This window comes from Triturus cristatus, chromosome 6 (assembly GCF_964204655.1).
Source record: "Triturus cristatus chromosome 6, aTriCri1.1, whole genome shotgun sequence".
NCBI classification, from domain to species: Eukaryota; Metazoa; Chordata; class Amphibia; order Caudata; family Salamandridae; genus Triturus; species Triturus cristatus.
Genome location: NC_140589.1, coordinates 1,709,466,555 through 1,709,487,769, shown reverse-complemented (window position 1 = coordinate 1,709,487,769; position 21,215 = coordinate 1,709,466,555). Strand labels below are relative to the sequence as shown.

General features: G+C 44.0%; 1 protein-coding gene across 1 annotated transcript in view; it reads right to left on the bottom strand.

The window, feature by feature from the left end:
- SPATA17 (spermatogenesis associated 17) overlaps positions 1-21,215 on the bottom strand; it is an 886,586-nt gene that overhangs the window by 592,331 nt on the left and 273,040 nt on the right. Inside the window, exon 5 of the mRNA XM_085609390.1 lies at positions 17,431-17,534. Coding sequence (XP_085465516.1) covers positions 17,431-17,534 — 104 coding nt within the window. The remainder of the gene's footprint in view (positions 1-17,430; positions 17,535-21,215) is intronic.

Below are 21,215 nucleotides of genomic sequence, written 5' to 3'. Positions count from 1 at the left end.
GCGAGGGGGTAGGAATATTCCATGGTAACAGGGCTATGAATTACTTGCATGAGGACAACGAGGCCTGGCCCTTTGCACGGTAGCTGGAGGAATGTTTACCTAAACTGCTAGACAGGAATGCATCGGATGAGGGGCGGAGGAGATAATCTTGAAGGTGAAATACAGTTTTTGGCAGGCAACGGGCTGGATCAGGCACCGTTAGCCGCGCAGGGAGTAAGACAAAGTTCATGGTCACAGATGCAGGCTCAGACTGGAGCTTTCAGAGGCAGAAGGCAGGAAAAGGCTTGATGACAGAATTCGGGCCTACTCGCCTGAATCTGTAAAAATGTGGAAAGTGAACCACATAAAGTCGGTGGCCTTTCATACTTAGAAAAGGAATATCTGACCCATTCATGGTAGATCTGAAAGAGGACATGTTGACGGTGGACGCACATATATTTGCGTCTTCAAAACTGGAGCAGGAGGGAACATACATGTACGTATAGCATGTACATGGAGCCGTTGGGGTCTACGATAGGGGACATAACTGATCACAAAATTCATATTTCCTCATTCCCTCCTTGTCCCCTTCGGACCCTTAGGAGATATCGATCTTCATCAATCCATCGATCTGTTCATATAGCATCATTTGCTCTTCTTTCTTCTTCCGGGATCTCGAACGAAAACTTGGATGTGGGATACACGAGGTGGCACACAGACCACAAATCGCTGGCCCACATTGTAAACATAAGCAGCAACTGAATAGTATGAGAAAGCCAATACCTAGGAAGGAGAGCATTCTCCATCCCCAGGCTGACAACACGCCCCAGAACCAACCGGACCAAGTCCAGGTGCCTGGACTCTGGTGTATCTGGCTTACAATCTTATGAAGGCGAGTTATGGCTTTATATACTGACGGCGAATTTTCTGGTATGAAAATGCAGCAACTTGATCCGATGACCCTACAAGCTCCGCCCCTATCGGCCAGGATGACGTCAAGGACAAGACGATTTTGAAGCACAACAATCCGCATAGCAGACTGCTCTTCTGTTAAATTGCCTAAGGCGGAAATAGTTTCGTTCACTACTGCTTCAAGGGTTCTGGTTAATCTACGTATCAGTTTACTATTAGTGACTGTACCTATATAGGGAAAGAAACCTTTATTGAAATCTGTGTATTTTTCCCATGCTGTTTCAGTGTAATCGACAATTGGGAGATCTCTCTGCTGTCTATTGTGTACTAAATGAGTATTTCTATAATAATCAGGAGGAGCTAGGAAAACAGGCGGTAGAAGGAATGCTATATAACAGGTACCATCCCAATCTAAAGGTAGGCGTATATATGCGGTCTGGCCACATATAAAGTAGGAATGACGAGAAGCTCTAAATGTAGACTTGCCTTGATCACTGAATTTTATTACAGTGGTGCATTTACTATGGCCCATGTGTATGGAGCCATTCTTTCTTATACATAGTTCCCCTTTTACTGGGAATACGGGCATGGCGGGCAAGATTGGTGTAGCCTCTGATTCAACGTTCAGGATCATAAGGTTAAGTGTAAAATTACCTAATCCATATACTTCATTTTCTAGATCAGTTCCTGTTCTTTTGGGAAGTCCCTCCTTGTTAGGGTAGCAGACTTTAAGCAAAACTAAGTTCAGGTTTCCCCATACCCAGTTGTCTTGATAAACTGCGGAATTCGAATCTAGGGAATTAATCAAACTAAACCATGCTCCACACGAGCCATTATGTGTGAACGGATAAGGAAAGAGGGGCAAAACTCCCTTATAGTTCTGATAGGGAGGGAGTCGGCCACATATCCAACAATTTGTGGCATTGCTGGTTTGATGGGAATGATGTAGCATACTAATGAAAGTGTTATTGCGCAGCGCAAATCTATAGGACAATTCATGTGGAGGTAATTCACTAAAAGAATGTTCTGCAGTTATATTATAAGCACGCTTAGGAATAGGGTAATACATGTGCAATAGGATGCTGACAATGATGATCAGGAGACTTAGAAAAAACAAAATTAATAATGTTACTGTACAATGACTACGAAATGATTTACAATACGCATGCTTCTTGAGCAGCATTTGATTATTTCTTTCTCTATTCCGGTCCAGAGGATACATGTCAGAGACAAATTCAACCGATTCACCTTGGAGAGGACTTAAACAATCAAATTGTCTGACTTACTGGACCTCAATTTTAGTTTATACAGTTCTGGTTTTGTTAATTCAGCCAAGGGGAGCTTTGAGTCTGTTTGTGAGGGAATACAGGGTTGAGTCTCTACGCTGGATGGTAGTCCATAAAATTTCTTGATATGACTCGAGTGCAACCACCCTTTCCTTCCCTCGATCTTCACAGCTGTCCTTGTGGTGAGTAGAACCAACTTCGGTGACTTCCACCTAGGATCCAGTTGGGTCTTCCGGTCAAAATTCCTGACCAAAACCAAGTCCCCAGGAACCACGTCATGGGGCTTCACCTCAGTATTGTCGGGAAAAGCTGCGGATACCTGTGAACGACAAGATTGTAGTGCAGACATCAAGGAAGCCAGGTAATCTGTCAGCATATTACAGTCAACATCAGTGATTTTACGAGGTATAGGCGTCCCCCACATATTTGGTGGTCTACCGAAGATCACCTCATACGGGGATAGCCCTGTTCGAGAATGTGCTACCATTCTCATGTAAAAGAGAGCAACTGGTAAGGCTACTATCCAATCAACTCCTTTTTCTCTACATATTTTGGACAATCTAATTTTCAGAGTTTGATTATGACGTTCCACGAGACCTGCCGCCTCAGGATGTCGGACACAATGGAATTTCCATTGGTATCCTAATAGAAGGGATCGTGTTTCATTAGTTCGGACGAGAACGGCTGGCCGTTATCTGAGTAGACAACACGTGGTAAACCGTACCGTGGGAAGAATTCTCAAACTAACTGTTTGGCAGTAGTCGGGGCAGTGTAATCTGAAACCGGGTAGGCTTCGGTCCAACGGGAAAGAGCACAGACAACTACGAGAACATATTTGAATCCTCGACATCGTTCCATCTGGATATAATCCATCTGGAGGACTTCAAAAGGATGATCGGGAGTTTGGAATCCACCCTGCTCTACGGGGATGCTTTTACCTGGATTAAACTGACAACATATCATACAGGTACGAACTTTTTGTTTCGCTGCGGCTCGCAAGTGTTTGTTGAACCAAATGTGTTGAATGCTGTCTAGCATAGCTTTTTCTCCTAGGTGCGCTGGACTATGTATTGTGTTAATGATGACTTGGACCATTGAGTCGGGAAGAAACCATATAGATTTTTCCTTCGTCATCCATCCTTGATCTGTTTGGATCCCTCCTAATTCAGTCCATTTCTTTATTTCTTCTGGTGTAGCATGTGTCTGTATGTCAATTACATCAAGGGCGGGATCCTTAACTGTCATGCAATGTGTTGGTGTCAGGACTATTGTCTTTGTCATGTCAGTTGTGTGAGTCTGATTCTGAGCAGTCTGTTTAGCTGTTCTGTCAGCTAGGTCATTACCCTGAGAAATGATATCGGTAACATTTGTGTGGGCTTTGCATTTCATAATCGATATTGCAGTAGGTAAATGAATCGCGTCTAATAGGGCTTGAATGAGGGGTCCGTGTTGGATGTGGGCACCGTGAGAAGTTAAATAACCTCTCTCTCGCCACAGTACGCCGAAGTCATGGACGACTCCGAATGCATAACGTGAATCTGTGTATATGTTGACTTTTTTATTTGTGGCTTGAATACAGGCTTGTGTCAGAGCGATGAGCTCTGCTGCTTGAGCTGACAAAGTGTTAATACAATTTGTTTCAATGACTTCAGTGTCTGTTGTGACTGCGTAAGCGGCCACTAACTCTCCTGTACTTGTTCTCATACATGACCCATCTACATATAATGTCAAGTCTGGATCTGACAAAGGGATGTCTGTCAAGTCTTGTCTGGGTTTCGTCGTGATAGTAATGACTTCGACACAATCATGTGCCAATGGATCTGTTCCGCCTACTGGTAATAGTGTGGCAGGACTTAACGTATTACAGCGTCTGATTTCTATATGTGGCTGAAACAATGTCAATTCGTAACCGGTGAGTCTTGCTATAGTCAAGTGTTGTGTTTGTGTGCGGTTCAAGAGAACCTCTACTGCGTGTGGTACTTGTACTGTCAATTGATGTCCTAACACTATGGCATCGCTTTGTCTGATTGCTAAAGCTGTTGCTGCCACTGATTTCAGGCACGCTGGAAGTGCCTGCGCTACTGGATCTAATGTACTAGAGAAATAAGCACACGGTTTGTGTGATCCTGCTTGTTCCTGAGTGAGTACTGACAAAGCAGTACCTTCGCGTTCTGTAACAAAGAGTGTAAACTGTTTACTGTAACTTGGTGTTGCTAGGACTGGTGCTTGACATAAAGCTTTCTTTAAGTTTTCAAAGGCATGTGTATGTTCTAGAGTCCAAGGGAGGACAGTCGATGTGGCTGCCTCCTGTGTTGTCAACTGGATGAGTGGTTTTGCTAGAAATGCATATTGAGGGATCCACTGCCTACAGTATGAAGTGAGGCCTATAAAAGCCCGCACCTCCTTTTGTGTCTTGGGTGGTGGCATGTTAGCAATTAACTGGATGCGATCGGGTGTAAGCTGCCTTCCCTCCTTGGACAGCGAGTGCCCAAGGTAAACAACTCGCGGGACACAGAATTGCAGCTTAGAAGGGGACACCTTGTGCCCCTTGTCGGCCAGAAATTTTAAAACCGTCAGTGACGCTTTTTCACATTCATGTTCGCTTCGGGCGGTGATCAGCAGATCATCGACATATTGAAGCAAGGCAGTGTTAGCTGGCATGTGTATACTGTCAAGTTCTCGTTTCAGTGCTTGGCTATAGATGCTGGGGCTTTCTGTAAATCCTTGAGGTGCGCGTGTGAATTTAAAACTTCGTCCACTTAAACTAAAACCGAATAAATATTGACTTTCTGGATCAATTGGGACACTAAAGAAAGCATTTTTGAGATCAATTACAGTGAAAAACGTTGCTTCTGAGTCAATAGCTGTGAGTAATGAGGAGATATCTGGGACCACAGGGTATTGTGGTACAATGCATTTATTTAATTCGCGCAGATCAATAACTAATCGATATACTGGTGGAGCTTTTGGATCCGTTCTTTTAAGAATCGGAATTATCGGGGAATTACATACATTGGAGTCAGTTTCCACAACCACTCCTTGGGCAATAAGCTCGTCAATGATTTGCAGTAAAGCCACTACAGCATCTGGTGGTAACTTGTATTGTCGCATTCGTGGTAGTACTATTCCTGTTTTCAGTGTGACTCGATATGGTGTAATGTTCATGCAACCAACATCAGTGGGGCCTTGTGCCCATAAATGTGTAGGTAAATTCTGCAGTCGGTGATCCATGTCTCTGGATACGTAGTGACCTTTAAAGTCACGTAAAAATAGTCGTACTCCTTCCGGAGAACAACATATTATGGCTCCTAGAGCTTTCAATGTTTTTATACCTAACAAGTTTTCTGGACATGATTTAGTAAGCAATAAATCTGTAGTACGTGTTAATGGACCGACTGTAAGTGGAAGAGGTTGTGTTACGTCATTTATTATAGGTTTTCCTGAGAATCCAAGGGAAATATTTTGTGAGCCTGAGAGGGGTGCCCCTGGAACTTCACTGCGTCTTATAGTTGTTCTGCTTGCCCCTGTATCAAGTAAAAACTTTCTGTCTTCCCCTAATAGTTCACTATGTACATAAGGTCCCTCTTGGTCTACAGGAACCTCTATAAGGGGTAAGCCAACTTCCCTCTCTAGGCTATCTCATGAGTATCGCTGATAATCGGGATAATCTGTTTGTGCATACTGATACATTTGTTGTGTTGTTGCTTGAGTTGCAGCAATAGGCTGCACTTGTGGTGGTGCTACGATCTGTTGTGGAGCTGCCTGTTGCGGAGCTAATTGTTGCGGAGCTAACCTAGGTTGTGCATTCTGAGGGATTTGTTGTTGATTCTGATCCTGTCTAGGTGGACGTGGTCTCTCATGTGTTCTACCTGTGGCAATATTATGTTTCAGGACTGGACAATCGTGTATATAATGACCTGGTTGTTTACAATAGTTGCATGTCCCTTTCGCAGGACCTGCGGAATCACCCTTTTGATGACTATCGGCTGGAACTGATTGTGCAACAAGCATTTTCATTTTCGTATCTTTCATACGTCTTTGTTCGTGTTCTTGTTCTTCTCTAATTCTATTGTGGTGATATTGTAACATCTGTAGCATCTGTGATGGGGTATTACCTTGCCAGGTACTTTCAAATTTCAATACTCTATTCTTGACTTGTAGCAGAGAATTTTCAACTAATTTTGTCACAAACAGATGTGGATATGACTCACTACTGGCTTTTATACCACTATTTATACTAAAACATTTTTCAAATCGGGAATAGAAATCACTAGTGTCTTCATCTGGTTTTTGTTTACAGGCTGAGATTGCACCCCAGTCTTCCTTTTTCGTAGTTAATAAACGTGGCAGTACCTGTATTAGTAATCCTGCTAGTGCTGTAGTCTTTTCCCCAAGCCCTGCTCCTGCAGCTCGGGCCTTTTCTTCGTTTTCTAATGCTGTCCAATCTATCTTTTGGTCTCCCACCTCCCATTCTTTTTCTTTGAGTTTCTCATAAACACCGGCGGGTAATAGGACTTTTAATATTTTCATAATATCGGGGTAGGTATACTCTCCCATGAGTAACATGTCTTTTATCTCACGGTGGAAACCTGCTGGGTCCTTGTCATGGCTGGGAACTACTTTCTTCATTTCTAATAATTCCAGTTTAGTTATAGGCGTGTACACAAACACGCGTGTAAAATTATCACCGGCACCTCTGATTGGGTGCACTTCGCGTAACGGATTCTGTCTATCTATGTGATACATCTTTCTTCCCATAATGGGAACTGGAACGTGTTCTGGGCATACGAAATTTAAATATTGGTTTCGGGATTCTAGAATTTCCTTAATCAAATCAGTGCCTGACCCTCTCCATATATTCGTGAGCAGTTCTGTCAATATGTCAGGTAAGGGTCCTGGATCGGAGTGTTGGCCTTTATATAATATAAGGAGGTGTTGAATCATGTATATACTAGCTAAACGCTGTTCATATGGGTCTAGATTCAGAAACGTGTGTGCAAGTACATCGTCATTGTATTCGCCGGGACTGTCAGCCCATTGTACTGCGGACCTGGCTAATTCTTGTTCGTCCATGGAATCGAGCACGTGGTACCCCCTTCGATCTCGGAGTAATTTATCCGCGGCTTGGAATAAGTGTTCGGGGGATTTCGTATTTAGCATAGGGTTTGGAAGATGTCTATTACATTCTGGACGTATTGGACGTATTGGGTCGTTAAAACCTCTGGTATTATTATGGGATCTTCCTTTACCTACATAAGCTATTGTGTCTAATTGGTCTGATTCTTGCTCCCCCTCCTCTCTGTTTAGGTCAGTGGCGTCTACCTCTAATCTTTCTTCGTGTATTCGTTCTACTTCTTTGCGGATCTTTCGGTACATAGCTACTATACATAACTGTTTATCATGTCTCCCTTCTGATATATTCTGGCCCCAAGTGACAAGTTTTTGCATTTCTTCCGGATTTATCCCAGGCCGGTCTTGATTTCTGATTACACAGTTTATGAGGAAACGTAACAGTTGTCCCTGTACCTCCGCTTTCTGGTACTCCATGGCTCTGCTAATACTTTCAGGACCTCGTCCTGACTGGACAAAGTGATATATATTTTCTAAATGTGTAGCCATTCCTGGTAGCTTCGTTAAATATATTGCAGCTCGTCGAATACGTAATGATGACAGCAGCATTTCGTCCCGTTTACCGGGTACAGGATCATATCTACAATCCACTAGAAGTTCCTTGAGCATGTCGGGAGTTGCTAGTTTGGGCGTACGTTGGTGTGCTAATTCTCTAAGGGAAAATTTATTTCCTCTGGGTGGCGTAGAAAAAATGTCTGTCGTACCTCCTGTAGCACCGTCTGGGGTGCTGGACGTGAAAGGATTTGTTGAAGGTGAGACAGCAACCGTCGTTGCGGGAAAAGCGGTAGAAACAGATGTGCTTGTCGGAATGTGTGTCAGAGCTTGTTGTTGTGGAGGGACAGACGGAGAATCTTGGCGATGAGCATCGTCGGCAAGCGGTCTAGGTGGTACGGTATTTGCATACTCGGGAGCTGCGTCATCTAAATAAGAGGAAAGGAAAACATCTTCTGCGGTTCTAGGATGCCCCTTGGGATGTGCTTTTATCGGAAACAATGGAGGTGGCAAGTCTTTTGGTATTTCCGGAGTAGCCTTAGGTAACCCTTCGGCCAGAAGTGGATACATACCATTCATAAGGGCGTTTCTTTGTCTGTCTATTTGTTCTGATTTTACTCGGGTACCTTCCTCAAGTAATAGATTTTCTCGGTTTTTATTGGAATTCTCTCTACCTTTCTCTTCCTGTCTGAGTGCTTTTTCCGTGCGTCTATATGATTCTTTACGCCATAATTCAATGGCATCTTTCTGTGACTGTCTGGCTTTCTTTTTCCATAATTCTTCTTCTACTCTCATGATGCAATCTGCATCCCAGGTCCCCGCTGCGGGCCATCTCTGACTCTCTGGTAATTCTTTGGTGTAGTCCACCCATAAATCAAGAAATAATACGGCATCTAGGCCATGCTTATGATACATAAAGTACCCTGGAGTGTCCCTAGGTGGGATAGGAACAGCTTCTTCGAGTACACTTTTTCTAGTTTTGATCTGTCTTAGTTTCGATAAGAGCGGCATTTTTAGACCTTATTACTAGAACACACTTTATAAAAACACAATAATGAACAGTCATTCACACCACAGTATATAGAACGTATTTCAAAACATTTAACACTTAACAGTTTTACGAACAATAATAACTAATAGAAAACTAGTTACTGACATAATACTGACACTAGATAATACTTATTTATATTTATTTATATGCAAAACATACTATATATACTGCTAAACAGTACAGATACACTGCTAAAACAGTGCAGACCGGGTTTGTGTACCCAAACCCGTCTTGACCGGCACAGACTATGTGCACGTTAAATGCCTCCCCGGTAATGGTACTCACCGGGTAGCTCGGAACGGAAGGCCTCGGAACGGAATCGAAACTGGACCGGACTGGACTCGACTCGACTGGACTCGGAACTTCGGAACCTGGCCGGTCTCTGTATACCTCGGATCTTGCTCTCTCAGCTAGGCTCTGGTCGGGATACTTCGCACTTCTCACCGCCTCGTCTGGGTGTTGATCGCAGCCTCAGTCGTCCCCGCTTGGCCGGAGGGAGATACAGGAAATCCTGCAGATACGCGTTTTTGTCCGTTCAGCTGTGGCAGGAGACCGGGCCTGCAACGCACCGCCGGCGCGTGAGATGAGAAAGTGTCCCTGTTCGGGCGCCAATTTATGTGGTAAATATTTCGTTACCGGTACTATTTTTTATGCGGTAAAGTCTATTAAGAATAACTCAGTAAAATGAGAGGCTGAATCCGTGGTATTAGAGGTTTAAAAAGGCTTTATTCCTATACAAAGGAATACAATTCGAATTGTAGGCGTTCTATTCCATCACCACGAAAGTTCAGGAAGGAAGGGCATATATTATTGACAGGTAATCATTTTTATAGAAAAGGCATTACAGTAAAACAGATGCAGTAGGCGTATCAACTGATAAGACAGAATAAAATATGCATGCGTAACTAGAATAGGCGTAACTAGAAAACGTCATTATACATGATGTCACAAGTGGGTGGATCCATAAGAGAATCCTGCAATGTCAGCAGAAATATTTGGCAGAGATGCGTGCGCAGCCGCATGACGTGTGATTGACGTGCAACTAGAGGGAGAAGGGGACTTGACATTTAGCTCTACATGTGGAGACAGAAGTCTGGGGTTATGTCAACCTAATCCCAAATCATATCTAATATCCTATGTTTAAAGAACTGTGTTATCCAAAAAGAGAGGTCTCTTAGGATAGAATCTTATTCTATACTGACTATACTGACTGTTAGTGCGTGTACAAGCGTCTAAGTGTCTACACTAGATGCAAGGGGGTAGGAATATTCCATGGTAACAGGGCTATGAATTACTTGCATGAGGACAACGAGGCCTGGCCCCGTTGCACGGTAGCTGGAGGAATGTTTACCTAAACTGCTAGACAGGAATGCATCGGATGAGGGGCGGAGGAGATAATCTTGAAGGTGAAATACAGTTTTTGGCAGGCAACGGGCTGGATCAGGCACCGTTAGCCGCGCAGGGAGTAAGACAAAGTTCATGGTCACAGATGCAGGCTCAGACTGGAGCTTTCAGAGGCAGAAGGCAGGAAAAGGCTTGATGACAGAATTCGGGCCTACTCGCCTGAATCTGTAAAAATGTGGAAAGTGAACCACATAAAGTCGGTGGCCTTTCATACTTAGAAAAGGAATATCTGACCCATTCATGGTAGATCTGAAAGAGGACATGTTGACGGTGGACGCACATATATTTGCGTCTTCAAAACTGGAGCAGGAGGGAACATACATGTACGTATAACATGTACATGGAGCCGTTGGGGTCTACGATAGGGGACATAACTGATCACAAAATTCATATTTCCTCACACGGTTGGTCCATTGACACGTACTACAGATTTATTACTTACTAAATCATGTCCAGAAAACTTGTTAGGTATAAAAACATTGAAAGCTCTAGGAGCCATAATATGTTGTTCTCCGGAAGGAGTACGACTATTTTTACGTGACTTCAAAGGTCACTACGTGTCCAGAGACATGGATCACCGGCTGCAGAATTTACCTACACATTTATGGGCACAAGGCCCCACTGATGTTGGTTGCATGAACATTACACCATATCGAGCCACACTAAAAACAGGAGTAGTACTACCACGAATGCGACAATACAAGTTACCACCAGATGCTGTTGTGGCTTTGCTGCAAATCATTGACGAGCTCATTGCACAAGGAGTGGTTGTCGAAACCGACTCCAATGTATGCAATTCCCCGATAATTCCGATTCTTAAAAGAACGGATCCAAAAGCACCACCAGTATATCGATTAGTTATTGATCTGCGCGAATTAAATAAATGTATTGTACCACAATACCCTGTGGTCCCAGATATCTCTTCATTACTAACAGCTATTGACCCAGAAGCAACGTTCTTCACTGTAATTGATCTCAAGAATGCTTTCTTTAGCGTCCCAATAGATCCGGAAAGTCAATATCTGTTCGGATTCAGTTTAAATGGACGAAGTTTTAAATTCACACGCGCACCTCAAGGATTTACAGAAAGCCCCAGCATCTATAGCCAAGCACTGAAACGAGAACTTGACAGTATCCACATGCCAGTTAACACTGCCTTGCTTCAATATGTCGATGATCTGCTGATCACCGCCCGAAGCGAACCTGAATGTGAAACAGCGTCACTGACGGTTTTAAAATTTCTGGCCAACAAGGGGCACAAGGTGTCCCCTTCTAAGCTGCAATTCTGTGTCCAGCGAGTTGTTTACCTTGGGCACTCGCTGTCCAAGGAGGGAAGACAGCTTACACCTGATCGCATCCAGTTAATCGCTAACATGCCACCACCCAAGACACAAAAGGAGGTGCGGGCTTTTATAGGTCTCACTTCATACTGTAGGCAGTGGATCTCTCAATATGCATTTCTAGCAAAACCACTCATCCAGTTGACAACACAGGAGGCAGCCACATCGACTGTCCTCCCTTGGACTCCAGAACATACACATGCCTTTGAAAGCTTAAAGAAAGCTTTATGCCAAGCACCTGTTTTAGCAACACCATGTTACAATAAACCGTTTACACTCTTTGTTACAGAACGCGAAGGTACTGCCCTGTCAGTACTCACTCAGGAACAAGCAGGATCACACAAACCATGTGCTTATTTCTCTAGTACATTAGATCCAGTAGCTCAGGCTCTTCCTGCGTGCCTGAAATCGGTGGCAGCAACAGCTTTAGCAATCAGACAAAGCGATGCCATAGTGTTAGGACACCAATTGACAGTACAAGTACCACACGCAGTAGAGGTTCTCTTGAACCGCACACAAACACAACACTTGACTATAGCGAGACTCACTGGTTACGAATTGACATTGTTTCAGCCACACATAGAAATCAGACGTTGTAATACGTTAAATCCTGCCACACTTTTGCCAGTAAATGGAACAGATCCACTAGCACATGATTGTATTGAAGTCATTACTATCACGACGAAACCCAGACAAGACTTGACAGACATCCCTTTATCAGATCCAGACTTGACATTGTATGTAGATGGTTCATGTATGAGAACAAGTACAGGAGAGTTAGTGGCCGCTTATGCAGTCACAACAGACACTGAAGTCATTGAAACAAATTGTATTAACACTTTGTCAGCTCAAGCAGCAGAGCTCATCGCTCTGACACAAGCCTGTATTCAAGCCAAAGATAAGAAAGTCAACATATACACAGATTCACGTTATGCATTCGGAGTCGTCCATGACTTCGGCGTACTGTGGCGAGAGAGAGGTTATTTAACTTCTCACGGTGCCCACATCCAACACGGACCCCTCATTCAAGCCCTATTAGACGCGATTCATCTACCTACTGCAATATCGATTATGAAATGCAAAGCCCATACAAAAGTTACCGATATCATTTCTCAGGGTAATGACCTAGCTGACAGAACAGCTAAACAGACTGCTCAGAACCAGACTCATACAACTGACGCGACAAAGACAATAGTTCCGACACCAACACATTGCATGACAGTTAAGGATCCCGCCCTTGATGTAATTGACATACAGACACATGCTACACCAGAAGAAATAAAGAAATGGACTGAATTAGGAGGGATCCAAACGGATCAAGGATGGATGACAAAGGAAAAATCTATATGGTTTCTTCCTGACTCCATGGTTCAAGTCATCATTAACACAATACATAGTCCAGCGCACCTAGGAGAAAAAGCTATGCTAGACAGCATTCAACACATTTGGTTCAACAAACACTTGCGAGCAGCAGCCAAACAGAAAGTACGTACCTGTATGATATGTTGTCAGTTTAATCCAGGTAAAAGCATCCCCGTAGAGCAGGGTGGATTTCAACCTCCCGATCATGCTTTTGAAGTCCTCCAGATGGATTATATCCAGATGGAACGATGTCGAGGATTCAAATATGTTCTCGTAGTTGTCTGTGCTCTTTCCCGTTGGACAGAAGCCTACCCGGTTTCAGATTACACTGCCCCGACTACTGCCAAACAGTTAGTTCGAGAATTCTTCCCACGGTATGGCTTGCCACGTTTTGTCTACTCAGATAACGGCCAGCCATTCTCATCCGAACTAATGAAACATGTTTCCCTTTTGTTAGGCTACCAATGGAAATTCCACTGTGTCCGACATCCCGAGGCAGCAGGTCTCGTGGAACGCCATAATCAAACTCTGAAAATTAGATTGTCCAAAATATGTAGAGAAAAAGGTGTCGATTGGATAGTAGCCTTACCAGTTGCACTCTTTTACATGAGAATGGTAGCACATTCTCGAACAGGGCTATCCCTGTACGAGGTGATCTTCGGTAGACCACCAAATATGTGGGGGACGCCTATACCTCGCAAAATCACTGATGTTGACTGTAATATGCTGACAGATTACCTGGCTTCCTTGATGTCTGCACTACAATCTTGTCGTTCACAGGTAGCTGCAGCTTTTCCCGATAACACTGAGGTGAAGCCCCATGACGTGGTTCCAGGCGACCTGGTTCTGGTACGGAATTTCGACCGGAAGACCCAACTGGAGCCTAGGTGGAAATCGCCAAAACTTGTTCTACTAACCACAAGGACAGCTGTGAAGATCGAGGGACGTAAAGGGTGGTTGCACTCGAGTCATATCAAGAAATTTTATGGACTACCGTCCAGTGTGAACACTCAGCCCTGCATTCCCTCACAGACAGACTCAAAGCTCCCCTTGGTTGAACCAACAAAAACTGAACTTTATAAACTGAAATTAAGGTCTAGCAAGTCAGACAATTTGATTGTTTAAGTCCTCTCCAAGGTGAATCGGTTGAATTTGTTTCTGACATGTATCCTCTAGACCGGAATAGAGAAAGAAATCAACAGATGCAGCTTAAAAAGCATGCGTATTGTAAATCACTTCGTAGTCACTGCACAGTAACATTATTAATTTTGTTTTTTCTAAGTCTTCTGATCATCATTTCTAGTATACTACTGCATATGTATTACCCTATTTTTAAGCGTGCTTACAATGTTACTTCAGAACATTCTTTTAGCGAATTACCTCCGCATGAGTTGTCCTATAGATTTGCGCTGCGCAACAACACTTTTATTAGTATGTTACATCATTCCCATCAGACCAGCAATGCTACAAATTGTTGGATATGTGGCCGACTCCCTCCCTATCAGAACTATAAGGGAGTTTTGCCCCTCTTTCCATATCCGTTCACACACAATGGCTCCTGTGGAGCATGGTTTAGTTTGATTAATTCCCTAGATTCAAATTCCGCAGTTTATCAAGACAACTGGGTATGGGGAAACCTGAACCTAGTTTTGCTTAAAGTCTGCTACCCTAACAAGGAGGGACTTCCCAAAAGAACAGGAACTGATCTAGAAAATGAAGTATATGGATTAGGTAATTTTACACTTAACCTCATGATCCTGAACGTTGAATCTGAAGCTACACCAATCTTGCCCGCCATGTCAGTATTCCCAGTAAAAGGGGAATTATGTGTAAGAAAGAATGGTTCCATACACATGGGCCATAGTAAATGCACCACTGTAATAAAATTCAGTGATCAAGGCAAGTCTACATTTAGAGCTTCCCGTCATTCCTACTTCATATGTGGCCAGACCGCATATATACGTCTACCTCTAGATTGGGATGGTACCTGTTACATAGCATTCCTTCTGCCACCTGTTTTCCTAGCCCCTCCTGATTATCACAGAAATACCCATTTAGTACACAATAGACAGCAGAGAGATCTCCCAATTGTCGACTACACTGAAACAGCATGGGAGCAATACACAGATTTCAATAAAGGTTTCTTTCCCTACATAGGTACAGTCACTAATAGTAAGCTGATACGTAGATTAACTAGAACCCTTGAAGCAGTAGTGAACGAGACTACTTCCGCCTTAGGCAATTTAACAGAAGAGCAGTCTGCTATGCGGATTGTTGTGCTTCAAAATCGTCTTGTCCTTGACGTCATCCTGGCCGATAGGGGCGGAGCTTGTAGGGTCATCGGATCAAGTTGCTGTGTTTTCATACCAGAAAATTCGCCGTCAGTATATAAAGCCATAACTCGCCTTCATAAGATTGTGAGCCAGATACACCAGAGTCCAGGCACCTGGATTTGCTCCGGTTGGTTTTGGAGCGTGTTGTCAGCCTGGGGATGGAGAATCCTATCCTTCCTAGGTATTGGCTTTCTCATACTATTCAGTTGCTGCTTATGTCTACAATGTGGGCCAGCGATTTGTGGCCTGTGTGCCACATCGTGTATCCCGCATCCAAGTTTTCGTTCAAGATCCCGGAAGAAGAAAGAAGAACAAATGATGCTATATGAACAGATCGATGGATTGATGAAGATCGATATCTCCTGAGGGTCCGTAGGGGACAAGGAGGGAATGAGGAAATATGAATTTTGTGATCAGTTATGTCCCCTATCGTAGACCCCAACGGCTCCATGTGCATGCTATAAGTACATGTATGTTCCCTCCAGTTCCAGTTATGAAGACGCAAATACATGTGCGTCCACCGTCAACATGTCCTCTTTCAGATCCACCATGAATGGGTCAGATATTCCATTCCTAAGTATGAAAGGCCACCGACTTTATGTGGTTCACTTTCCACATTTTACAGATTCAGGCGAGTAGGCCCTGAATTCTGCCATCAAGCCTTTCCTGCTTTCTGCCTCTGGAAACTCCAGCCCGAGCCCGCATCTGTATCCATGAACTTTGTCCTACTCCCTGCGCGGCTAACGGTGCCTGATCCAGCCTGTTGCCTGCCAAAAAAAACTGTATTTCACCTTCAAGATTATCTGCTCCGCTCCTCATCCGATGCATTCCTGTCTAGTAGTTTAGGTAAACATTCTTCCAGCTACCGTGCAAAGGGCCAGGCCTCACTGTCCTCATGCAAGTAATTCATAGCCCCTGTTACCATGGAAGATTCCTGCCCCCTCGCATCTCATGTAGACACTTAGACGCTTGTACACGCACTAACAGTCAGTATAGAATAGACTCCGTCCGAGAGACCTTTCCTTTTGGATAATACAGTTCTATAAACATAAGATATTAGATATGATTTGGGATTAGGTTGACATGACCCCCCAGACTTCTGTCTCCACATGTAGAGCTAAATGTCAAGTCCCCTTCACCCTCTAGTTGCACGTCAATCACACGTCATGCGGCTGCGCGCGCATCTCTGCCGAATATTTCTGCTGACATTGCAGGATTCTCTTATGGATCCACCCACTTGTGACATCATGTATAATGACGTTTTATAAGTTACGCCTATATGTCCGCCTTTTAGTTACGTATGCATATTTTATCTGTATTATCAGCTGTTACGCCTCTTGCATCTGTCTTAATGTAATGCTTTCCATATAAATACCATTACCTGTCAATAATGTATTGCCTTCCTTCCTGAACTCTCGTGGTGATGGAATTTGAAGCCTGAAATTCGAATTGTATTTCCTTTGTAAAGGAATAAAGCCTTTTAGAACCTCTAATACCACGGATTCTGCCTCTTATATTTACTGAGTTATTCTTACTAGACTTTACCGCATAAAAAATAGTACCGGTAATGAAATATTTACCACAATATGCTTGGCGGTGCCGCAGCGGCACCACCAAGCATATTGCAGCCTTAGACCGCTGCAAAACGGATGAGGTATCACGGATCCCCGGCTGCAGCAGCTGTCGTATGATGGTCCAACCGCCAAACTTGTAATAGGGCGGTCAGACCTCCGGTGCTGCAGTGCCAGCACTGCCACCATTTGTTTGGTCCAAAGTCTTTGTAGTTCATTCGGAAGAAGAGCTCAGGCACAAGGTAGCAAAAAATCATGTTCTTAACTTTCACACGTTATCTTGGTTGGTTTAACAGCAGCATACGTTGTCATAGTAAAAACGATCAGAGTTTTCCAAAACAGGTCAATTGATGCTAAATAATTGCCAGCCACAAGTACAGCACAGAAATGTGTGTGTTCGGTTTACATTGGCAGCATTAAATCTCTAAATGATTGAAAAACATTAACACATTTTCTCTCAAGTACTTATATAATTACATGTCTGTGGTAGACCCTGGATTGGGTAAGCAGAGAATTAAAAGCACACTGTTTTATTTGTAAATGATATTAAAAGAATGCAAATTACACTACCTGACAATTTTATTTTTCATATCGACACCCTCCAGATACCTCTTCAATGCGTAGAAATTATGGATGTACTTTCGGACATAAAAACCTCTCCATCTCCTTTGAATCTGAAAACAAATTACTAGTTTTTAATGTTCTCATTTTGTTAGGTATTATCATAGATTGAAGTAATAGTTGATAAATTATATTTGAACTGAGTTGTTATGTCATTCGTAGTTCTTTCACTGTTCGAAAAACGTTTCTCATCACACACTCTACATACGCTTGTAAAATAAGTAGGCCTGGGAGTAATGTTAATTACGCCGGAGTAATTCAGTAATTTGCATTACTCTAGTTTTGTCAAATTATCAAAATTACGCATTATGCCCGCTCGAGTAATTAAGAGAAATTTGGGCTAAAATCCTACCATAGGAGCACAGGAACAAAAGAGTTCAAGAGCACTAGCAGCTGTTGGCTGTTGCTGTTCATGTAATCTTGCATTTAGTGCTATTTTCTTAGTGCAAAATGCATCCTCTGGCCCATTTCAGATACAAGGGAGCATTTTGTGCTATGAAAATAGTGCTAAATGCTGGATTACGCTTCTCACATAATTACAAAAAATGACGTGTAATTTTGTGCTAATTGCGCTAAAGGCAATTATGCGAGTTAAGCACACCTCAATAAGATCTTTCCGTTCAAATTCATAAATTAGTCAGGCACCTAGTCCATTGTTATTTCAACAACATTGCCACTTAGGTGACTGCAAACAACTTTTAATGCGTGACTTCTTCGTGTAATTAATTTCAGGTGAAGTTCTTGCTAAAGTAGCCTATCACACTCCACTCAAGCTGCAGAAATATGGCGTACGCGACGACGCAAAATGCCGAAGAAGTGGGATGGAGCAAGCGGGTTTCGTGGACCTTGCATGGTACTGCATTAAAGGTAGATTGTGCTGGGAACACTGGGGGAATTACTGGGGGGAATGTTAAACTGTAAAATGATCTGCTCACTGAAACTCTCCTTACTGTGCTGTTAGACGCATTTGCAATCCGCTAAAGAAAAGATTCGCTGCTATCGCACTGCTCCTTGCAAAAAGAAGAATTGCAACGCACTGGGACAGTAAAACGTCCCCACAGGGGAACGCTGGGTAATGGACTCCATACACTGCAGAGGCAATCTCTTGTTATATGCAGAGGAGCTGCCGTCAGCTGCCAAACTTACAAACTTTTGGGAGCCACTCACCATTTACTTACGTGATCATCCCGACCTATTTAAAAACGATGTACAAAGTGATTTATTGGAATAACTATGATCAACCACATAAGCTGCTTGGTTATAAGTATGAACACTGTTAAAAGATGTACTGCTATGTTTTTTCTGACGTGCTTGGAATGTTTGTTGTCGCTGTTCTGTAATAATCAATAACACCTTATAAGTAAAAAATAAATAAAAAAATTGTGCTAAAGCAGCTCTCAACTATTTAGTAGCTTGTAGTGTCACCATCTCTAGAACATGGGGATGGACATCTGATCAGAATGGTCCATTTTAGGTTGTAGCTACAGCTAAAGGCCTGTCCGGGGAACATTCAGTGGCTACCAGCTGCCTATTCCTTCTGTGTGCTTGTGTTCCTGTGGGACACACCCCAAGCCCAGGAGCCCCCGCAGCTCACCTCCAGACCAAAGAGATGTGCTTGGAAAAATAGGGAGGTGGCGGAGCAAGAGCTGCCTCTCACCTAGAATGCAGTAAAAACAAAACTCTGTGGGGGAGTGGCTACTGTCCACGGAAGATGGTGGCTTTCCCTTAGAGCTCCGCCGAGCACGATGCTAGACAACGTACTTCCTGGTTCTCAGGCAACCCCTAATCGCTACCTGCAGGGTATCTGACACTGTGATGTGTGGGATCACTACGAATTGGAAATACTCCTGATCTGTGACAAATTTCTGACCGCCTTGGGTCCGTTTGATGCGTCACCTCACAAGACCAGTCAAAATAACAGCAGACGTGAGCTGCGGACCATCCTCATAAAAGCTCCAGTGAGTGACTGCGTATGTGGTGAACAACCATGAAGACATATGGTTCGCGAGCACCAGGTGGGCTGATAATTGCTGCGAGCTAATAAGTGCCTCTACTGCTGCAAGCTGCTAAACTGGGACCGGGTTGGGCCAGTTGCTGTGCTGCCTTTCAGGTCTGCACAAAATGGTGGCAGACGCTCTCTTCTGGTCACCCTTACAGAGGCTTCTGTAAGTGAATGCGAGTGCGGTGTACAACGATGAAGATATCGAACACACTCTGCTGACAACCCACATCCATCAATAGTGAGTACGGTATGGTGTACAACTGCGAAGACACCTGTTTTTTGTGCACCAGGGGGGCCTCTCCTGCTTCTAGTGCTGTGAGATACCACACAGTGACCACGTTGGGTGTGGACTGTGCCACCTCATAGATCCCGCAAATTGTCGGTGGATGCGCCTTATTGACCACCCTTACATGACTTACCAGCATCTCACTAGGATTAACCAGGTTCAAATACGGGTGCTGCAAACACCTGGGAAGGCGGTACACCAGATGGTCCTCTGATGTGGGGTATGGGGATAGTCCATCATTACCCTACCACCCGCGTGTCATCTCTAACAACGCAGGCCCCATCACTTCATTGGAAAACTGAAGCTCGTCAGAGCAGTATATAGATACCCCTATTGACTTAATGTTCAGTGAAAGCACCCAGAGCTTGCTTCCCTCCTTGGACACGTGAGCATATAAGGCATAGTGGGTGTGCAAGGGTGAGAACATCTACCAGCTTGTTTTTGACGTGCATCACTCTTCCAGTACTCTGCGGCCGGCACAGGTCTGCTGAGGCGCTCCCCCCACAAACGCGCTGCACGCTGTACGGTGCACCAACTGTGATGTTGCTCTCATGACTGAGGTGTTGCTCTCGTGGCTGGCGTGTCCCACCTCCAATCCCTGAGCCTGCAACCCATCTCTGGCAGGTGATGCTCTGGCGAACTCTGTGTGATCTGGCTCTGTCTGGGAAGTAGAGGCGCCGCATGTAGCCTCTGCATTGAAGACCAAGCCTAATCCAACGCTGCTCAGATGCGCTGAACTGGCCCTGCCTCAAATGTGTTTTTCAAACTAATCCAGTCCTCCTCTGATCCTGAAATCTGCACCCCCACAATCTGCAGCTCACTCCCATATGACTGCAAATCTGCTCTCTGGATGCAGTGAATTACCACTCAATATTCAAAACAATTGAAGGACTGGAGACACTTGAATTACCTGGGGGACTTGTCTGACACCACTAAATGGCACGGTTGGGACCTCCTAATACTACCAAGACACAACAATTTGTTGGGGCACTCTCTTTGCGGTGAAGAACTTTCTCGCTCACCATCCAGTTTCCAAGGCATCAGAATCGTTCTGACTCTCTGTCCTGCTGTGACCTGTTCATTTCCATTTGTCCACACCATAACCATGGTGGACAGAAAGACCACAGATCTCTGAAGGACAAGGAGCCCAAACCTGGTCTAAATACTCAAAGCAGGAGGCTCCGAAACCTGACTCTCTGACCAAGGAAAAACCCAGGACCCAGACCACCCTTGATATGATACTCAAGAAGTTCATTATATCGCCCAGAGTTCTAAGACCAACACTGACATTTTCAAACAGAAGTTGCCGCAATCAGAAGAGAACTTAAGGAGCTTACGTTATGAGTCTCAAATGCTGAATCTCATATTAGTGCGAATGAGGACCGCCTACCTGCCCACTCCAATCATCTCCTCAAACCGAACAATGCCATCTCTCTTCTCAAACTT